Below are 19527 nucleotides of genomic sequence, written 5' to 3'. Positions count from 1 at the left end.
AAGCCCCCTGTTCCGCCCTCCTCTGGAGCCTCAACCGCTTGGGACGTTGATGCCTGGGTTCCTTGCTGTGGGCAGCCTTAGGCCTGCTGGCTCCTTACTTTCCCATTAGCACCCTCAGGTGCCCCCCACCCTGAATGTTCCTGTTTTTCTGTCTTCATTGTTGTTAAATCACAGCTGACACTTTCCTGGCCTGGGGTCGAGCCCTTGGGTCTCCAGCCTTCCTTACGGAAGTGAGAAGGGGAAGTGGATGGGGGAAAGTGACCTTTCAGCGGGAAGGCTGGCATGGGAGGGTGAAGTCCCGCAGTGGGCAGTCACCTTCCCCCAGGCACTCTGCCCTTCCCTCTCACAGCCCCGCCCGCCAGGAAAGACCAGCAGAGCTTCCTTCCTTCCTCCAGGAAGCACATCCATCCAGGGCAGCCTCATCCCCGGCAGCCACACAATGGCCCTTATCAGCGGCGGAGCCAGGCACAGAGACCCATCGCACACCAAGTCTCACATATTTCCTGTTTCCACCCAGTGGGTCAGGGCTGGGCCCAGAGCGGCCATATCCTGACTGCGGCCAAGAGGAGGGAAAGCACTCCCCCTTCCCCTCCCGCCTCTCAATCCCTGCTGGACTCACTCCTGCCAGGCTGGGAGGGTTCTGCCATAAGAAGGCAGAAGGCGGAGCTGTGAGAGGGAAGGGCAGTGAAGACTTAGGGGGCAGGGGGAGGTGGGCATGTCAAGGACAAGCTTGCTCCACAAAGAGGAGAGACAGGGGACCCCTGGACTCAGTAGCCCTGGAGATGCAGCCCCAGGGCCTCAGTAACCATGAGGTAGGTAGAGTGTTACTTCGGGTGTTTGTGTGTGTACAATTGTTCTTTCACCACATAGTTGTGAATAGGTGCATTATTTGTATTTTACAGACAATTGAGACTATGGGTAGAGATAGAACTTTGATTCACACTGGTCTAACCCCTGTGTCTCTGGTCCTGCACACTACCACAGCTGCCCCTATCGTCCCACTTCTGAGCTGTGGTCTGACAAATGAAGGGTAGTGACAGCACCCACGATGGTGGTACGTGTGAGAAGGAATGAAGTGGGCAAGTGCAAGGGTTCAGGGTTCTTCTCGTGTGTGTGTGTGTGTGTGTGTGTGTATTGGGGGCAAGGATAGAGGTTACCATGGAAACTTCTGGGTAGGGAGCAGAAAGAAAAGATGGTGATGACTTTTTTGTTAAGCCTCCTGCAAGATATTTTTCCCATTGATTTTTAGAGTGGAAGGGATGGGTAGAGACAGAATCATAGATGTGAGAGAGAGAGACATCGATTGGTTGCCTCCCACACGCCAGAGGCCAGGGATGGAACCTGCAACCAAGGTATGTGTCCTTGACCTGGGACCCTTCAGCCCCAGGCCAATGCTCCAACCACTGAGCCAAACTGGCTAGGGCGATGGCGACATTTATGGATAGCTTAACTCAGGACCAAGGAGCAAAACTAAGGTCTGCGAGCGGCAGGTGAAGAGGGATGAGCCAGTCAGAGCAGAGAAAGCACCTTTTCTGGAGTCATCAGTTCTAAGAAACCCATCCTGTTTAGCAGTGCCCAATAGCATGCCTCAAGTGGGCCAAGGACCCAGAGGGCCACTGTGCCAGACCCTCATCCCATTCCCACCCCGGCAACGTCTGTTACTCTCAGACACACAAAGACTGGTCTGGATCTATAGGACCCTCATCCTGGAGTCTTGCAAGGGCCCATCACTAGGTACCCCTTCCCACCACCATGAAGGAGTCACACACAAGTGTAAAAGCCACGTTTCTAATTATCCCCCGATGTAACAGACAACACGGAGAACCAAGGCCCGCTAGGGGCCAGTTCCCAATGGTACACACGGCTCCCAGGGTGGGGTATGGAATGCAGAGCAGCTGGAGTGATCCTCAGCTTCCGGTTGCAGGGCTTATGTGACAGTCACAGAGCAGGCTCCCTGAGTGTCCTTCCCTGGGAGAGGGCCGTTGAGTCACCAGTGGCTGGAGGCAAGTGGTAGGAGTAGGAACAGCCATGTCCACACAGCACTGGAGAATGCTCCCTGAAGACGCCCAGGGCCAGATTCTCCAAAACGTCTTATTCCAGCCTTCCTCTCTGCCCGCCCCCACCTCTAGGTCCCAGGTGGTCTAGAGAGAGGGCAGGTTTCTGGTTAATGACTTCAGGCAAGGGTGGGGGCGGATGAGCTCGACTGGACAAAGACCACCGTGGAACAACCTGCTAGCCCTTCACAAGATGGCAGTTTGGGGGCATGATCCACCAGCAGAAGTGAACCTGGGTCCAATTCTCTGCTCAGGTCCTGGAACATTATGAGTCACACTCCATGGGTACAGGTGGACACCCAACCTGTCCACAACCCCCACATAAGAGCCTGGATAAAGGGGCCCCTCCATCCTGCCCACTCAGTCATACTGCTGCTGTTCAAAGCAAGGCTCCCAGACCTCCTTCCCGTCCCTCAGGGAGACAGGCAATGAGATGCCAAGACTCCTGGAACCCAGTGCTTCTTGCACCAACCAGTCTATGGAGCCTGTACAAATGTGAGCATCCCCCCTCCCCCCCAGCAGCCTGAGGCCCAGGATGGTGTGACAAGAATGCAGGCCTGTGCCAGATGGGGCATGTGCCTGGCAGGCCTGCTTGGGCAGGACTGGAAGTGTGTGTGGGGAAAAGCAAGAAATGAGATGTAAGCTGGAGGGTCCTCCCACATCCAGTGGACAGCCCCCAGGTAGGTCTTCACTGTTGACAAATTAGCTGGTTTCAATCATCTCAGCAAAAAACCTGTATTTGAGTGGCCAATTCCAGAGATCTGGACTGGAGAGAGCGAAGGAGTGTGGCCAGAACTCCCCTGGGAGGGGAAGGATACTTGCTGCGGCCTCAGGGGGCTGGCCGGGCCCCCAGCACTCCTGGAAGTGGTGAGCAGAGCTGGCCGCCTGCTCTGGCCTCCGCCCTGGATTCCCCTCATCTAGGCTCAGATCTGTGGTTGGACTTCACCCAGTGGGTCCTCCTCCAAGAAGGCTTGAGGCTGGATCTGTGGGGATGAGACAGGCAGTGAGTAGAAGGGGAAAGAGCAGGTTTTCCTCCGCTGTTCCATCACTGGTATTCCCCAACTGCTACAGCTCCAGGTACCGGTTGGCTCCTAGGCCTGTGGCCTCAGGGAATGGAGGAGGGGCTCAAGCTCAAGTCCTCTGTGTCCCTTTCCCCTTACCCCACCACGTTACCTTGAACGGATTGCTTATTCCCACCACGGAACGTAGACTGTTGCTATAGTAACAGAGGAGAAACTGATCTTCAGTCTCCGGGATATCGCTGATGTTGATATAAACCTGGAGGGGAGGGTGGACAGGAATGGGGTCAGTTCCAGGGCCCTGAGTCCCACCCAGCTCTTAGCAACTAGTTAGCCAGCAGCCAAGCCCGCCTGCTGAGATGTGGAATAGCTATCTTAGGAAGGGGGCAGGTACCTGGTTCAACCCGTCGTTGAAGGAAATCTGGTTGTCCCTGACCCAGACATAGGACACGTAGTCATTAATGTGACGAAGCCCCACCTGTGGGAGGGGGATTGGGCGGTCAGGAGTCTGGGAGGACACAGGACCTACAGCAAATCCTAAGAAGAGGGTGGTCTCATTCCTGGGTTTGGCTATCCTACTGTATACCCTCCCCTCACTGCCAGCCCCTAGGTGAGCTCTTTAGTCTGTGTCCAGCTCCCACGAGCCCTCAGGATGGATAAACCAGAGTGGGGGTCGGGGTGGGTTGATGGCTTCCCGGCCTCGCCCACCACATCACCTTGTACAGTCCAATCCAGTCCCAGGGGCTGCTGGGGAAGTCTGGGGTCAAAGAGTAGTTGATAAGCATAGCATTCTCCATGGTCCACAGGCCCTCTGGCATCAGGGAGATCAGTGGGACAGACACCAATGGCTTCAGCTGCACACAGGGATAGGAAAGGGGTTGAAAATCCATAGCATCATTCCCTTCTCTGAGATAAATGTCCTTATTGCACCCTTCCAACGCGTAAGGGTCAGAGGAGGGGCACCGGGGTGGTGGGCACAGAATGCTAGAGAAAGTAGCAGACCTTGGCTGGCCAGCTGGAAAGAGAAAGGACCAAAGGCTTGTCAGGGGTCCCTGGTCCTGGCAGGAGGGACAGAGCTGAGGGTCAGGTGGGTAACCAAGCAGAGAGTCCAGTGCTGAGGGGTGCGTGGGGGAAACTGCTAACAGGTTCAAGGAGCCAGGTAACTGTTCGCAGACCTTTGGGGTTCCTGCCCAAAGACCCAAATTCAGTTTTTCAGGGCAAGGGTGCCTGTGGTAGGAACAGCTGTGGGTGTGTAGAAAGAACAAACAGTGTAAAGACAGACAAACCAGTATGAAAAGGTGAGGGCAGTCAGCAGCTCAAAGGTTAACACTGACTTGGTCATTAGATGGCAAAATACAAGGATGGAGGGAGCTCCCTTTGCAACCTGACCCAGATAGGTTCAGACAGAAAGGAAGTCCAACTTCACATAGCAGGTAATAAGCATAATGGAACTCAGCCCTGAGGGACTGTACCAAGAGGAAATGGAAACCTATTCACACAGGGTTTGAGCCGTTTGTGACAGGCAGAGCCATCAACAGCTCCTAAGCGCAGGGATACCTGACCTGGGAGGAAAGGCAATCATGTCTCCCTACAGGTCTCCCCCGGGGGATCTGCTGACATTAAAACCCAGGGCTGGAGGGTTTGGGGATGTGGCCCAGCACGGCTGCTCCGCTGCCAGTTCACCTCCAAGTCAAAGGTGCCGGTGACAGGTTTATGGTCACTGATGGTGTACATCATGTGGCTGATGTAGCTCCTCAGAGACAGGGAGAGGTGGGGGGCCGGCCGCCTTGGGGTACAGGTGTCAGTGTGGGGCTGCCGCTTCAACCTCCACAGGATACGGTCAGTCCACGCAGGCTTGCGTTTTTTCTCACTGGGGGTGGGGGGAGAGAAGAAATGCTATTTTTGTCTTCTCCTTTATTCAATTACTATTTTAAGTAAACATTTCAAGTTTTACTTAAACTTCAACAGCAATACAGTTTTCTAGCAATAGATGCAGAGCAGTGTCTCGATGGTGACCCCCATCCGACTCTAGGATCAGAGAGCAGCTGGGGGAGGTTCTGCCCTGTTAAGGTTCCAGGCTGGTGAACACGCGGGAGAGTGGCGGCCTGGAGAAGGCATGGAAAGTCCTGGCCCTTTCCCCAGACCTTGCCCCGAGGATCTCCTCCACTTGCCTGTTCTGGAATGACATCCTTTTATAATAAACCAGTGATCTAGTGTTAAAAGGTAAAAAGGCTATGTGCCCTTGGGCAAGTGACCTCATCACTCTAAGCCTTGATTTCTTGGACTCTAAGATGGGTTGATAATAGCACTTACTTCAAAGAATCTTTGTGAAGATTAAATAAATTAAGGTGAGTCAAGGGAGTGGTCAGGAAGTGGCGACTGCCTAAAGCACACCTGCTTGGGCCTCCTTGGGCTGTTTCGACGCTTCACTCTTCTGAGGAGTGTTCCGAGGACACGGGAATGTGCTATTTCCATCCCAGAGACTACAGACACCGAGTCTTGGACATTCCGTGCCCAACAATGCTTAACACTTGGTAATAAACCACAGGAATGCACCACTATCCCTTTCAAAGCATTCCCCCTCCCCAACTTCCCTCAGAGTTAAGAGCCCAGACTTGCTGTCACGTCAGAATCCTCCCAAGGACTGACCACAGCCTGTCTCTCCTTCCCCCTCGGTTCCTCTTAGCCCGTCTCCCTTTCCTCCTTTTCCAGGCTCTGGTCCAGGCTCATCCCTGGCCACCTGTAGGACTCATTCTTTCAACCAGATTTACTGAGCCCTCATCATGTGCCAGGCCAACTGGGGATCCGAGAAATGAGAATGACAAGGTCCTTGAGGAGCTTGTTTGACAAACAAATGACAAGAAACAAATAGGCAAAATAAATGTGTACTAATCAAATACTGCATATATTCCCCCATTTCTAATAGTAGAGCTAAGCATGGGGTCCTCCTGTGCATTAGGCACTGTGGCAGGTGTCTCGAAGGCTGTTCTAGTCCTTCCTACACTGGAAGAATGTTACAGATCACACTTTTCTCCCTCACAGGACTCTGAAGTTCAGAAAGGTCACCCTGTCCAGGTGGAGGCCGGATGCTTGCCAGGACTGCTGTCTGAAGTCTGCACTCCTTCCACAGCACTCCCATCTGCTCCAGCCCCGCTGTGGCCAGTCACAGCTGCCAGAACTGCCTTCCAGCGTGTGCTACAGCGTGCATTACCTGGACGGCTTCACTCATGCTTTCTGGCTGAATGGTTATGACTGAATAGAAGAACTGTTTCTGGAGATTAGCATGTCTTGACTTTCAAAATATTAAAACAAGTAGATCTGCAAGATTCTCTCTGTTTAAGAATAAAACTGAGCCAATTGCCCAGCCGGTGTGGTTCAGAGGTTGAGTGTTGACCTATGAACTAGGAGGTCACAGTTCAATTCCCAGTCAGGGCACATGCCCTAGTTGTGGGCTCAGTCCCCGGTGGGGGGCATGCAGAAGGCAGCTGATCAATGATTCTCATCATTGAGGTTTCAATCTCTCTCTCCCTCCCTCTCCCTTCCACTCTGAAATCAATTAGATGACTTCTGAGTGTCTCACTGAACTCTGGACACAAGTCTTAACTAGACTGATCATAATACCCTCTGCTCATTGCCAAGTGGAGAGCTGACTGGGTTCATGTAACACAAGCCTCCTGCAATCCCGGACTTGAACAGGATTTCCCGCCCTCAGCCCTTTCACCCGCCCTGTAATGGAGCTGACCTTGGTTCTCATTACATCTTGGCTCCAGGACACTACCGTGGCTGAGCAAAGCTCTCCCATGCCCAGCACACAACTCGCTCCGTTACTTTGCACAGCTGGGTCAGGCTCCACTCAAGGTGCCTCTCGTCAGTGCTGCTGACCGACCGGAATGCCTGTCCTTCCTGCCAAACTCTGCTGCCTTCTTGACAACTCGGACGGATCCTCCCTCGCCACAGCTTCCACCTCCTTCCGCACTTCCACATAGAGTTTGGGGAACTTCACTCTGCCAACACGTGGACTTGACAGTGTTTATTTGGGTCTCTTGCTATGGGAGGGTCCCTCTACTAGACTGGCTGCTCCTTAAACACTGTGTCTTCCCATTTCATCTTTTCAGACCCCCAATTTAAACATATGCCAGGCACCATGCTACATCCCAGGAAGGGTCATAAGTCAGATCCTATCTTTGCACTCTGAGCATTCACAGTACAGTCAGAAAGGCACACGTTGACTGCCTTAAAAGCAGCATGGAAAGCATAAGGCTTTTGGCAGCGTCAGGGCAGGAGAGAACTCTCAGGAGACGGGGAGTGGTCAGGGAAGGCTTCCTAGTAGAGATGCCATCTGAACTGGTTCTCAGGATGAACGCCGGTCTGATTAGATAGGAATGTTTCTGCTCCCTAATGGGGCTCGGGCCCTGGCCACAGGGCAACTCCTATAATGTCCTCCCACCCTTTCCTGGAGTCACACAGATTCAAGTTCAAACTCTTGCTCAATCACTTACTGTTACTATCCTACTTAGGTATTCCAAGACTTGGTTTCCTCATTTGTAAGAAGTCAGTAGCAACAGTTTACCTAATGAGGATACGGTAGGAATTAAGTGATGCAGGCGAAGCCCTTTGCAATCAAAGGTGCTCGATAATGTCAAGCACAAAGTGTACTGTATCTCTGCTGTGGAAATAAGTATCTCCTCCTCCTCAGCAAGGCTTTGCTGTTCCCATCCTGTCCTCCTTTCTGCTGCTGTTGGCAAAACTAGCTGTGAATTCAGAGGTACTGTGGGCTAAAGGCAAGCACTGTGAGCCGAGAACCGAGAATCCGGTCTCAGCCCCAGCTCCGCCATCATGGGCTAAGCCAACTGGGGTAGTCCTTTAAGTTCTCTGAGTCGCTCTACCCAATCTCAGTCCCTGCCAACTGCAGCCCAGACCCAGCTGTTTGCAGTAACTTCCGTTCAGTCTCCGGGTGGTTTCCCTACCATACCTGGGGGTGGGGGTGAAGGGACACCTGGCTACCTGGCCTGTTGGCAGCTGTCTTCCTGATGGCCAGGGAGGTTTAGAGTCAACTGGTGGAGGGTCCCAGCCCCCACGGCCCCAGCCTGCCCCACCAAGGCCTCAGAATTCCCAGGGCTCTCTTTTCCAATGGATGGTGGGGAGACTGGCAGTCTCCCTAAGCTGTGACCTGGGCCAGCTGAGACTGCCCTCTTACCTCCTTTCTGGCTTGACTGCCTTGGCTCAACCCTGTTCGTGTCCATGCCCTCTTCTTGTGTGCACTGCCCAGGCCATGACCCATTCCGTCTTGCTCCACACTCCTGAAATGGCTCCCCCGCTCCCCATTTCTTGGCGGGGACACTGGCTCTGCCGTGCCACTGCTAGCTCTGGGCCAGCAGTTCTACCTCTCGCCCTGGCCTGGATGTGGAGATCCCTATTCACCCCTAAATCCCAGAGGCCTGGGGTGCTCTGGAGGATCTCCTATCTCCCTCAAAAAACAGTCCTGATAGGAGAGATAAATGAAGAAGCTGTTCCAAGTGAAACACAAACCTCGTAACATTAAGGGGTTCTTTTTCCTTCCCTGCCCTAAGTTGGACAGGGACCTCTTGCCAGAACTGCGCTTGCCCCTTTCCCTAAGCCTAAGGTTTTGGTGGTGACCTGGCCCCTTCTCAGCGTCTTAGAAAGGTTTCCAGTAAAATGATCGGGTAGTTCAGCTGGTTAGACCGTAGTCCCAATACACCAAGGTTGTGGTTTGATCTCTGGTCAGGGCACAGACAAGAAGCAACCAATGAATGCATACATGATCAGAACAGCAAATTGATGCTTCTCTCTCTCCCTTTCTCTCTCAAATCAATAAATACAAATTTGTAAAAAAAATACAAAGATTTTTGCCCTGGCCAGTTTGGCTCAGTGGATAGAGCGTTGGCCTCTGGACTGAAGGGTCCCAGGTTCGATTCCGGTCAAGGGCACATGCCTGGGTTGCGGGCTCAATCCCAAGTGTGGAGCGTGCAAGAGGCAGCCCATCAATGATTCTCTCTCATCACTGATGTTTCTCTCTCTCTCTTCCTCTCTGAAATCAATCAAAATATAAAACAAAACAAAATAAAAAAACTATGAAGATTTTAAAAAACAACTATCATCCAAATACATGAATCTAAAAATAATGACAGCAGTTAGCACAGTGCTTCATGGGTGCCAGGCACTAGGCTATACATACGCAAGGTCTCATTCAATCCTCAACCAAGGTGGGCACTGTTACCACCCCCACTTTATAGATGACAAAATCGAGCCTTAGATACCTTGGCCAAGGTCATGCAGCTGATGCAGAGCTGTGCTTCTAACTACTAGAAGCGCTGTCTCTATATTCCCCCCCCATGAAATTCTCCACTGATGACTACTACTTCTCCTTCCTAATAGTACCTGACTGACCACCCACAGCTGGGGCAGGGGTACTTAATACCAGTAACTGGCTGAGCCAAGCCCCCCTCTGGGGAGGACCAGAAAGCCCTGGGGAGTCAGGGCAGGGGTTCCCAGAATACTGAAAAGCAGCCGCTCGCTCGTAAGTCAGGAACCAGCTGCCTCCTCTTCTTCTCTGGCCCCACCTGCCCTGATAACCACCCGTCCTGGACAGCACTGGCTCCCCCGCCTGCTTTCTCTGAGGACAATCTGGGACAGCTCCCACAGCCAATGCCTCACAACGGGTGAGAGGCACCATTCCTGAGAGGTGACGGCTGGATCTAACCCTGCTTCCCTAACATTTCTACTCTGAGGCACTCCCAGTGTCACTAGGGCCAGCAGAGTCTGACTTCCCAGGCTCCCCATTTCCTCCTCACGGGCTAATTCTAGAACCAAGGTAGGCTGATCCTCTACTGCCGGAGCCCCCTCACCTGGTGTCATAGTTGTTGGAGTTCTTATCAAACTTGTAGGTGGGCGGGAAGAGCAGGGGGCCCTCCTGGAACTCCCGGAGCAGTGTGTCGCATCTCTTGGCAATGCTGAGCTGCAGAGAAAGGCACAGTCCCATTTCCCAATGGTCCTGACCCCACGGCCAACACCACACTCCATTGAAGGGATCAGCCATAAGGTGAGGTAAGAGTCAAGCCATGCCACTTTGCTTCCCCACAGCCCCAGTGGCCGCCTGCGCATCCACCCACGCCTCCAGACAGCTGAGTCCTTTGCACACATCACCCCGCAGTCCCAGGGGAGGCAGCTGCCTGCCATTTCCCAGTCCTTGGACTAGAGCAGCGGTCGCCAACAGGTGGTCCGCAGACCACTGGTGGTCCGTGAGGTTTGAAAGGTTGGCAACTGCTGGACTAGAGGGACCAAGCTTTAGATCCCATCTCTCTGGGAGCCACTAGCATGTATCAGAGCAGAGGCTGGGGTAGCCGGGTCCCCAAATGGACAGTATCTCATCCTCTAGGAGGCAAGCAAGCCTGGGGATGAGAATGACGACAGGGATGCAAGAAGGTCGGTGCTCAACAGGCCAAAGGCCTTCTTTCTTCCTGTGATAAAGCACACCCCTTAGCTATACCCTGGTTCCTTCAAAAGACCAGGCCCTGACAGGACTGCCCCGCCCGCAGTGTGAAGCCCTGTTAGACTCCTCCCTGCCTGGGCACGGGGATTCCAGGGGACTGGGAAAAGAGAAAAGCACGAGGGACCCTGAGCACTGCTCCCCACATGTCATGTTGGACCTCCACCCTGGGCTCAGATCATCCCTCTGGAACCCCCTTGATACCTGATCCTTCTCCCACAGGTCACTGTAGCACTGACTTTTCACGGCTTCCCGAACAAAGTGCAACCCAAAGTCCTCGATCCGAAAGTTCATGTCTCCGAACCAGACAATGAGGCTTCAGAAAGAAAAGGCAGCTGAGGCTTGTGATGAGGACAGAGAAGGGAGGAGCAACAGATGGCTCAGGCCTGCTCCCTCCAGGGGCTGCAGGCGAGAAGGCAGATGCTGGGCGAGCACTAGGTGAAGACCAGGGCATAGGCCCAACAGGACTGTGCTCATGGCTCCTACCCCATCTTTTAAGGGGAGGAGACCAGCCCCCAGGGCAAGTGGCAAATACAAGCAGGATCTGCCCCTCCCGCAACCGGCCACCGGGCAAGCCTGAGAACCAGCCCGTTGGACCACCCCAGGAACCACAGTTCTTGACCAGGGGTGTTTGGAAGTGTCCAGGGCTTCCAGGCAGGACAGAGGGACCAGGGAAGGGGAAGGGGAAGGGGCCCCAGACCTCAGGCAGGCAAAGCTGGGTAAGAGAGCAGATGGGTGTCAGGGGCGAGGCTGGGAGAAGAGCACACTGCCTCTGGCTGGCAGCAGTGATGTGGCAGAGGACGCTGGCCTGGGCTGTGTGGGAGACAGGGCGGGCGGCAGTTTGCAACTGCATGCTCACTCATGGTCCAGGATGTTGGGGATATCAGGTCCCTCAAAATTCTGCATCTCCAGGATCCAGTCAAAATGCTCCAGCCGCTGGTCATTGTTGGCCAGGTGCGGGGGTAGGTGGCAGTTGATGATGCTGACATAATAGCCATAAAGCTTCAGGCAGATGTTGACGCCCCCTTTGTTTCCCTGGTAGGACAAGTGGGTAGAAGGGTTGGGAGCTGCTCTGGGTAGGAAATACCTCTCTTTCCCATCATAGACCGAAGGGGAGATGGTCACTCCTCCACAGGCTTTCCTAGGGCCATTCAGCTTCCCAGGGCGAGCTCTCCATCCAGAGCCCAGCTCACCCGGCCTGAGGTCTCAGGACACCAAGACCCCGGAGGCAGGAGCGTGGGTATGCAGGGCACTATCCTGGGCAGAATGCCAAGGTTCATTTTACCCCTTTATCCATTTGTCCAGCTCTAAGGCCCCAGCCCTTCCCAGGCCAGGAGGCCTCCCAGTTCACGGCCCAGATAAAACTCCATCCTTACCCAGTACCCGAAGAAGCCAGTGGGCGTGGACTTAGCAGAGAGGATCTGGATAAAGGGCAAATGCTGACACTTGGCAAAGACCAGTAAGAGGAGCCCCTGCATGCGGACAGAGGAGACCTGCAGGACAGGGGAGGATAATGGTCATTCATTTCCCTGCACAGGCCAAGTGTGTCCCTGCCAGGCGCGGTGCTACACAGATGCCCTCCCCCAGGGCTATGGTATCTCAGTTCAAGTCTCCGAGTTTCACTCCCTTTAGCTGCCAAGTGATGCATTGTGGGAGCTGAGCAAGTCTGTTTCTGTTCCTGGACCTGGAGGTTGAGGACAGAGGCAAGGCTGCCAAGGCACCATGCGATCAGGTGGGCAGCGACTCTTCAGCCCCAGCCCCAGCCCCAGGCATGCCTCGGCGCTCCTCTCACCGATGCCCTCCTGGGTACTCTGGGTACTCTTGGGCCACCATCCCTGTGGGCCAGGGCCTCAAAGGGGAATGCAGCTATGCAGGGTAGTGGCTAAGGGCACTGACTTTCAAATCCTGGCTCGGGTTCTTAGTATTTGATACTGGACAAGTCTCTCAGCCTATTATCTCACTGAAAGAGCAGGAATCTATCTCACAGATACTGGAAGAATGAACTGGCAGCTATTATGTTTTGGTTTAAGGATTCTTTTTTTTATTTTTATTTATATGTTTTCTTGATTTTTTACAGAGAGGAAGGGAGAGGGATAGAGAGTTAGCAACATTGGTGAGAAACATTGATCAGCTGCCTCCTGCACACCCCCTACTGGGGCTGTGCCTGCAACCAAGGTACATATCCTTGACCGGAATCGAACCCGGGACGCTTCAGTCTGTAGGCCAACACTCTATCCACTGAGCCAAACCGGTTAGGGCTTGGTTTAAGGATTCTTAAAAGTAAATACAGCCCAAGCTGGTTTGGCTCAGTGGATAGAGCATCAGCCTGCGGACTGAAGGGTCTCAGGTTCGAATCCGGTCAGGGGCACATGCTTGGGTTGTGGGCTCGATCCCCAGCAGTGGAAGTGCAAAAGACAACCGATCAATGATTCTCTCTCATCACTGATGTTTCAATCTCTCTCTCCCCCTCCCTTCCTCTCTGAAATCAATTTTTAAAAAAAATAAATACAGGGAAGGAACATGAGAGAGTCTTCCAAGGTGCTGGAAATGTTGTAACATGGATATATATACAGATAAAAATCCATGAAACCGTACACTTACTTTCTGCATACGTTATAGCTCAGTGAAAAAAAAAAATTAACACAGATGGTGGGCAGTTGGATGTTCACAAAAGCAACGTCGAGGGGATGACAGTGAGTACAAAAGACGCGTTCGCAGGTTGGGAAGAAGAGCTACTGACGCTTCCTATCCAACTCTACAAGGGTCCACTGACCATTTTTCAGATGAATGACCCAGGCTCACCAGCAGGACCGCCTGGATAACATCAAAGAACCAGGACTGCGAAAACGCTTGCTGCCTGTGGCAAGAGGTGGGCTGGGCATGAGAATGGGCCTTAGCTAGTGACCTTCTATCTCAGCTTCAGGCTGTCTATATCCACCACTCAAGTAGCTGTTTCCGGAGTCTGAGATGCAGAGGCCAAGGAGGAAATCCCCGGGTGGGGAGTGTGTACTGGGGCCTTCCAGGAATTATGAAACTTGATCCCGCAGGCCAGGAGCTCTGGCACAGTGGAGGAGTCAAAGCAGGGGGAACCCCAAACCCCGGACCGAGTGAAGGAGGCGTGAGAACCTAGGGTTGAGCCCTGGTTGCTACAACTGTGACCACAGCTCTTTCCTCCATCCCGTCTTGGTTTCTACTCTTCACATGCACATATGGTAATGAAAGTAGGGGAAGGGCTATGCGGGACTGACTCCCAAGGGAAGGAATAAAGATTCAGGGAGAGTTTCAAGTTTAATCCTCACTCAGAGCTGATTTGGGCACCAGTCCAGTTTGTGAACGAGCAGGGAAGTGGAGGGGTGGGGCAGGGGTGGGGCAGGAAAGCCTCAGACGGCGAGAAAGGGTGGGGCTGTGAGGAAAGGCAGATTTGCAGGGGAAGTTCCAATTGGAGGAAATGAAGTGGGCAGGGCTAAGGAAGGGCCTAGAAAGGAGGTGACTGGGAGTCCTGCAGCCAGCAAAGGGGGCAGCCCCAGGCTTCTCAACCTACTCCTGTCCAAGGAACAGGCTGCAAGCGGGGCTCACCCCTTCACCTCAATTCTTGGCTGGGGGTAGGAGGGTCCTCTGATTTGGGTGCCAGGCCCCCAGGCCGGCCTCCCAACCTTGGGAGGTGGCAGGGGTGGGATGGGTTGTATCCCTGCCACAAGCTGAGCTAATTTCCTTGGCTCAAATCCATTCTACCAATCCCTTGCCAGTTAGCTGAGGTGCAGGAGGCCTCGTCTTGGGAAGAAAGTGGGTGGTGAGAGAAGTTCTGCCCTCTGAGAGGATGTAGCTCCATGTCTGCAGGAAGTGGCCTGTGTTTAACCTGGAGGGGGCCAAAGGCTCGGGGCTGGTGTTTTCTAGCCTCAGTCACAGGACCAAATCATGTAGTATTTCCTCCTTGGGCTCTGCCCGCCTTGGGAGGAGTCGCAGCTCTTGCTTCTGCACCCTTAAGCAAATGAGGGTAACAGAGTTAATTCTAAAGAAATCCAGTCACCCAGCGAAGGGCATAGGGCAATCCTGTATTTTCATGAAGCACTGCATGAGGGGCTTTGAATAGGAGTGTGTTTCATCCCTCAGCGATGCAAGGCAGAAAGGTGATGATCAGCAATCTAGAAGAGCCTTCCTGTGGAGTCTCCTATGGTCTAAGATTCCTCAAAAAGATACTGGCCCTTCAGACTGACAACCCTTTTCCTCCACACCTATCTCCCCTTTCCTAACCTCTGGGCTCCTGAGAATTTGAGGTGCATGACCCCTATAGTCAGAGGATACTCTCTATACCAACAGTTTAGCCATAGACAGGACACCTGTCAGCCTTGGAGCCCAACCAGTATAGCAATATAGTTAAGAATACGGGTTATGCCCTGGCCAGGTGGCTCAGCTGATCATAGCGTTGTCGACTGCAGGTTCAATTCCTGGCCAGGGCACATAACTAGGTTTTGGGTTTGATTCCCAGCTGGGGTGCGTATGGGAGGCAACTGCTTGATGTCTCTCTCTCACATCTATGTTTTTCTCTCTCACACTTCCTCTAAAAAAAAACCACACAAAAAAACCACCAAAAAATTGATAATTAAAACACACACACACACACACACACACACACACACACAAAACCCCATTTCACTGGGTGAGGATTAAAAAAAAAAAAAGAGCCCTAGCTGGTTTTTCTCAGTGGTTAGAATGTCGGTCTTCGGACTGAAGGGTCTCAGGTTCGATTTTGGTCAAGAGCATGTACCTCGGTTGCAGGCTCGATCCCGGGCCCTGGTTCAGGGCATGTGCGAAGGCAACCAAACAATGTATCTCACATCGATGTTTCTCTCTCCCCCTCCCTTCCATTCTCTCTAAAAAATCAACGGGGGAAAAATATCCTTAGGTGAAGATTAACAACAACAACAAAAGAATCCCTTCCTCTCTGAAATCAATAAAAATATATTAAAGAAAACAACAACCCTGGATCCAAACTCCGGAGAGCCTGTATGACTTCTGAATCTTTTTTTTTTTTTTTTAAATATATTTTATTGATTTTTTACAGAGAGGAAGGGAGAGAGATAGAGAGTTAGAAACATCGATGCGAGAGAAACATCGATCAGCTGCCTCCTGCACATCTCCTACTGGGGATGTGCCCGCAACCCAGGTACATGCCCTTGACCGGAATCGAACCTGGGACCTTTCAGTCCGCAGGCCGACGCTCTATCCACTGAGCCAAACCGGTTTTGGCAGACTTCTGAATCTTGATGTAATCTGTAAAATACCTGTATTTCACGAGTTAAAATTTAAAAAATAATGTAATAAAGAGCTTATTTATAATGTCTATCATCAAGTGAGACTCTGATAGATGGTAGCAATTGTTATTATACTTAGAGATTGAAAGTAGGCCATCTGAGGAGAGATTGGCTAGGGATGGGGCAGTCACTGAGGTGTTCAAAAGCCCTACTGCACCTCCCCCAGGAATTCTCCCAACTGAAAACATCAAGGTATACACTAACCCCTGGGGTCCCAGCTCAGCTCCAGCTCTACAGGCAGGAACCCCAGGGAACTGGGTGTAACTGAGGCTTAGGCCTTTAACTAAATGGGAAACAACATGAAAGCCTGAGCGGGAGATGAAAGGACTGGGGGTTAGTGACAAGAGGTAAGACACATTTCCCAAGTGCCCATGAACTTGAAAATTACCTTGACGAAGCTGAGAGGGGAAAGCACATCCATGAAGAAACTGCTCCATGGGTCTTCAAAGGCAGTGTCAGAAAGGAGGCTCATGATCCCACAGCTCATTTCCTGCAAACTGCCCACCCCAGGTCAGAGGCTCTCCCGCTGGCCTGGAGGGTCCTGCCTCTACCACAGACAATTAATGCTGCCCTCAGCGGACTTTCAAGCGTTGGGTTCTCATGACTGTGCTCTCTCCCTCCCCCGGCTCTTGACTGCCAACCCCTTGCCATTGCTGACCCAGGACAAGAGACTCTGACTGGCCCTGATGCAGGCTGAAAGCTCCTAACCTTCAGACTCCAGGGAGGGGGAGGACAGATTACAGCAGGTCCCCAGGGAGACAACGGGACTGGCCAGGCTTACCTGACCTCAGCTAGAGGGACAGGTGAAGGGGCCCTGCAGACACCTACCCAATGACATACATGTCCAGATTCGGGTCCTGCTTGTCCAGCTGAAGGAGATGATCAAGGTCTAGAGGGGGTGCGGCAGAGGCCACATTCCACGTCACGACATGTATGCTGTGGGAGGGATGAAAGGTGACGTCACGGAGGAAGGAGGACAGCACATGTCCAGGTCACAGAAGGGCATGTAGGCCTGCTCATGGACGCACCACAGCCCACTACAATCATGATGAGAAACATGGCTTTCTGCATCTGGTGGTGGGAATCGAGGCGCTGAAATACAAGCCCTCCATCTTCACTGTTGTTCCCTGAAGCAGGAAATTCCCACCCTGGATTGGCTCCTCCATGCAGGCCCACAGCTGCCCACATCTGGCAGCACTGGTGCTGCTGACACTAGGAGAGCTGAAGGGGTAGATAGTTGGGAATTTATTAATTTCACCAGCTATTCACTCTGCAGCAATCATCTATGGCTCGTTCAGCAACTTTCCATCCACTCCCCAGTCTTTAATCCAGCTCCCAAGACCACCAGAAAGATTCTGGAGGTTCAGTTTTCACCTTATGAGAGACCTCAGCACAAGAAAAGGAAAGGAAACTTAAAAAATAACAGAGATAACACCATGTTCCCTTCCTCACTCCTTCCTATGGTTGTGATCCCTGGAGCAAAACTACTTCTGCCAGCACTTCAGAAAGCCTAAGGAGCCCTAGCTTGTTTGGCTCAGTGGATAGAGTGTCGGCCTGCGGACTGAAGGGTACCTGGTTCGATTCCAGTCAAGGGCACATATGGGGTTTTGGGGCCCGATCCCCAGTGGGGGACATGCAGGAGGCAGCCAATCAATGATTCTCTCTCATCATTGATGTTTCTATCTCTCGTTCCCTCTCCTTTACTCTCTGAAATCAATAATAAAAAAAAAAAAAGCCTAAGGAGATTTGAAATAACAGCTTTCTCAGCATCTCAAAAGTCTATCGTCTTTTGGGGAAAGTAATCAGTTGGATAATATTTTCCATCTCAGCTTCGTATGAGCCTAGGCCCTAGGGAAACAACAAAACAGCAGGTCTCAGGGGAAGGAGAGACTTGAAGGTATCAAGGGAACAGCAGCACTCCGAGGAGGCCCCAGGGCGGGCTGCGTCCAGAGCGGGCAGTGGCTACAGACCCTGTGGAGAGCAAGGACAGCCACCAGCCTCAGGGGAGTCCTAGGGACGTCTGAAGAGGACCTGCAGCAGCTGGTCTGGAATGCGAGAGCGTTACAAAGGGGTCGGATTCCCAAAACGTCTCTCCTCCACCAGGCCCTGTTCTTAGAGGTTCATGTTGTAAAAACCACGACTTGAAGAAATTCTTGGCCGGCTGAAACAACTTCCTGCCCCTTCCCTTGAACCATCAGCAAAACAACACAAAAAACCCCTTCCCAGTGACTGGAGAGTGTGCTTCGTTCGTTTGTTTGCGATCTATCTCCCCCTGCTGTCCAACGGAGGATTCAGAAAGGCAGCCCTTTTATTCCAAGGCTCCTTGTTTTCCCAGGGACTTGCTCTAAGAGAATGGGGAGCAAAAGTCGGGATTTCTTCCCAAATTCTCAAGTCGACGATTAGCAGCAAATCCTCGCATCGTGATCTGCACTAAGTAAGTTGGCGATCAGCGTTGTTCCTCGTTCAAGAGCAAGCATGGGACCAGGCTACAGGATCTTAACTGCACGCATTTGTTTTCGGATTTTAGGAGGTCACAACGGGATCAGGCTGCCCCATGATGTAAGTGCCGATTAAAAGTAAGAACAGTTTCTGCTCTAGAGCTGAGGAGAGTGCCTTGTTATGTCTCTAACTTCCAACAGCCCACCCTGCCTTCTCCAGGAGCCAACTGGGCAAATAGCTCGGCGGCTTGCGTTTGGAAGGGGCGTGGGGCTCGGACTTAACATAGCCCGCTGGACACTGGGGTAGTTTGGGAGCAACTCCGAGTTAGAAGCAGCCCTGTAGGCCCGGTCCCGTCTCTCCCAGACTGGTTCTGCCCCAGATCCGCAGCCCCAATTGGGTCGGAGGCAGTGATCCAGCTCGGAGCAGGCCTTCCTCACCTGAGCTTCCTGTCTCTCGGTTCGGCTGGCTTCAGTGGGCTCACAGTCTCCATCGTCCCCCGCGGAGACCCGGCCGGCTCGCCCCAGCGGGTCCTGGGCCGATCAGCGCTCCTCGGGCCGAAGGTCCGGGCCGGCGCGGGCTCGCCGGATTGTTTTCTTCCGGATTCGGGACCTCCGCCTCGGCTCCCGTACGGGGCGGGGCTTGAGCGCTCGGACTCTGGGTGGTGCGGCCGGGGAAGAGGCGGCGCTCCCCACAGGCGCGCTAAGGTGAAAGGCTGAGAGAACGGGAGCTTAGGGACCCGGGACGCGAGGGGCGTGTCTTAGTGTCGTCAGAACCCGACGTCACACTGCCCGCCCGGCGTGCGGGGCGTGGCTTCCCGGACGTCACCGCCGCCGCCACTCGCCCCCAGGATCCCACGGCTCCCAGAGTGCCCCGCGCGAGGCCGTCGCCACGCCCGCCTGAGCGTCTCGGGCCCCAGCCGCTTTCACTAGCACCGAGTCTGAGGTCGGCGGCTTCCGCGCTGCCCCTCCGTTTCCGACGCCCAGAGGCCCGAAGCGCGCTGTCTCGGCTGTCCTGCCGGTAACCCGCCCCCCCCGTGATCTTTTTCGGTGGTCTTTGGGCTCCTCCCTTCTTAGTTCTCCACGCCGTTTAAATTCTTCGTTTTTCGCGCTTCAGACCCATTAGATTACCTATTACACAGTGGGCATGGGGGTTCTTGGACTCAGAAAAGTCGCTATCAATGAAGGAAACACAAGTCA

At 53.1% G+C, this 19527-nt stretch overlaps 1 protein-coding gene across 5 annotated transcripts; it reads right to left on the bottom strand.

Moving 5' to 3' along the window:
- Positions 1-1774: 1774 nt before the first annotated feature.
- On the bottom strand, positions 1775-19015 carry INPP5K (inositol polyphosphate-5-phosphatase K). Of its 5 annotated transcripts, XM_059669194.1 has the most exons (12): positions 18769-19015; positions 16721-16828; positions 16281-16389; positions 11957-12073; positions 11440-11615; positions 10785-10896; positions 9940-10049; positions 4757-4943; positions 3790-3927; positions 3468-3551; positions 3228-3332; positions 1775-3037 (listed from the first exon to the last, which is right to left on the bottom strand). In XM_059669194.1, the coding sequence occupies exons 1-12, from the start codon at positions 18819-18821 to the stop codon at positions 2978-2980; spliced, it is 1359 nt and encodes a 452-aa protein (XP_059525177.1). In that variant the 5' UTR covers positions 18822-19015; the 3' UTR covers positions 1775-2977. The 5 variants fall into 5 exon arrangements, with proteins under 5 accessions (XP_059525177.1, XP_059525178.1, XP_059525179.1 ...); XM_059669195.1 differs by lacking the exon at positions 3468-3551; XM_059669196.1 differs by lacking the exon at positions 11957-12073.
- Positions 19016-19527: the final 512 nt, after the last annotated feature.

The sequence above is a fragment of the Myotis daubentonii genome, chromosome 16 (assembly GCF_963259705.1).
Source record: "Myotis daubentonii chromosome 16, mMyoDau2.1, whole genome shotgun sequence".
Taxonomy (NCBI): Eukaryota; Metazoa; Chordata; class Mammalia; order Chiroptera; family Vespertilionidae; genus Myotis; species Myotis daubentonii.
Note: the sequence above shows the minus strand (reverse complement) of the source record. Positions and strands in the feature narration are given on the sequence as shown.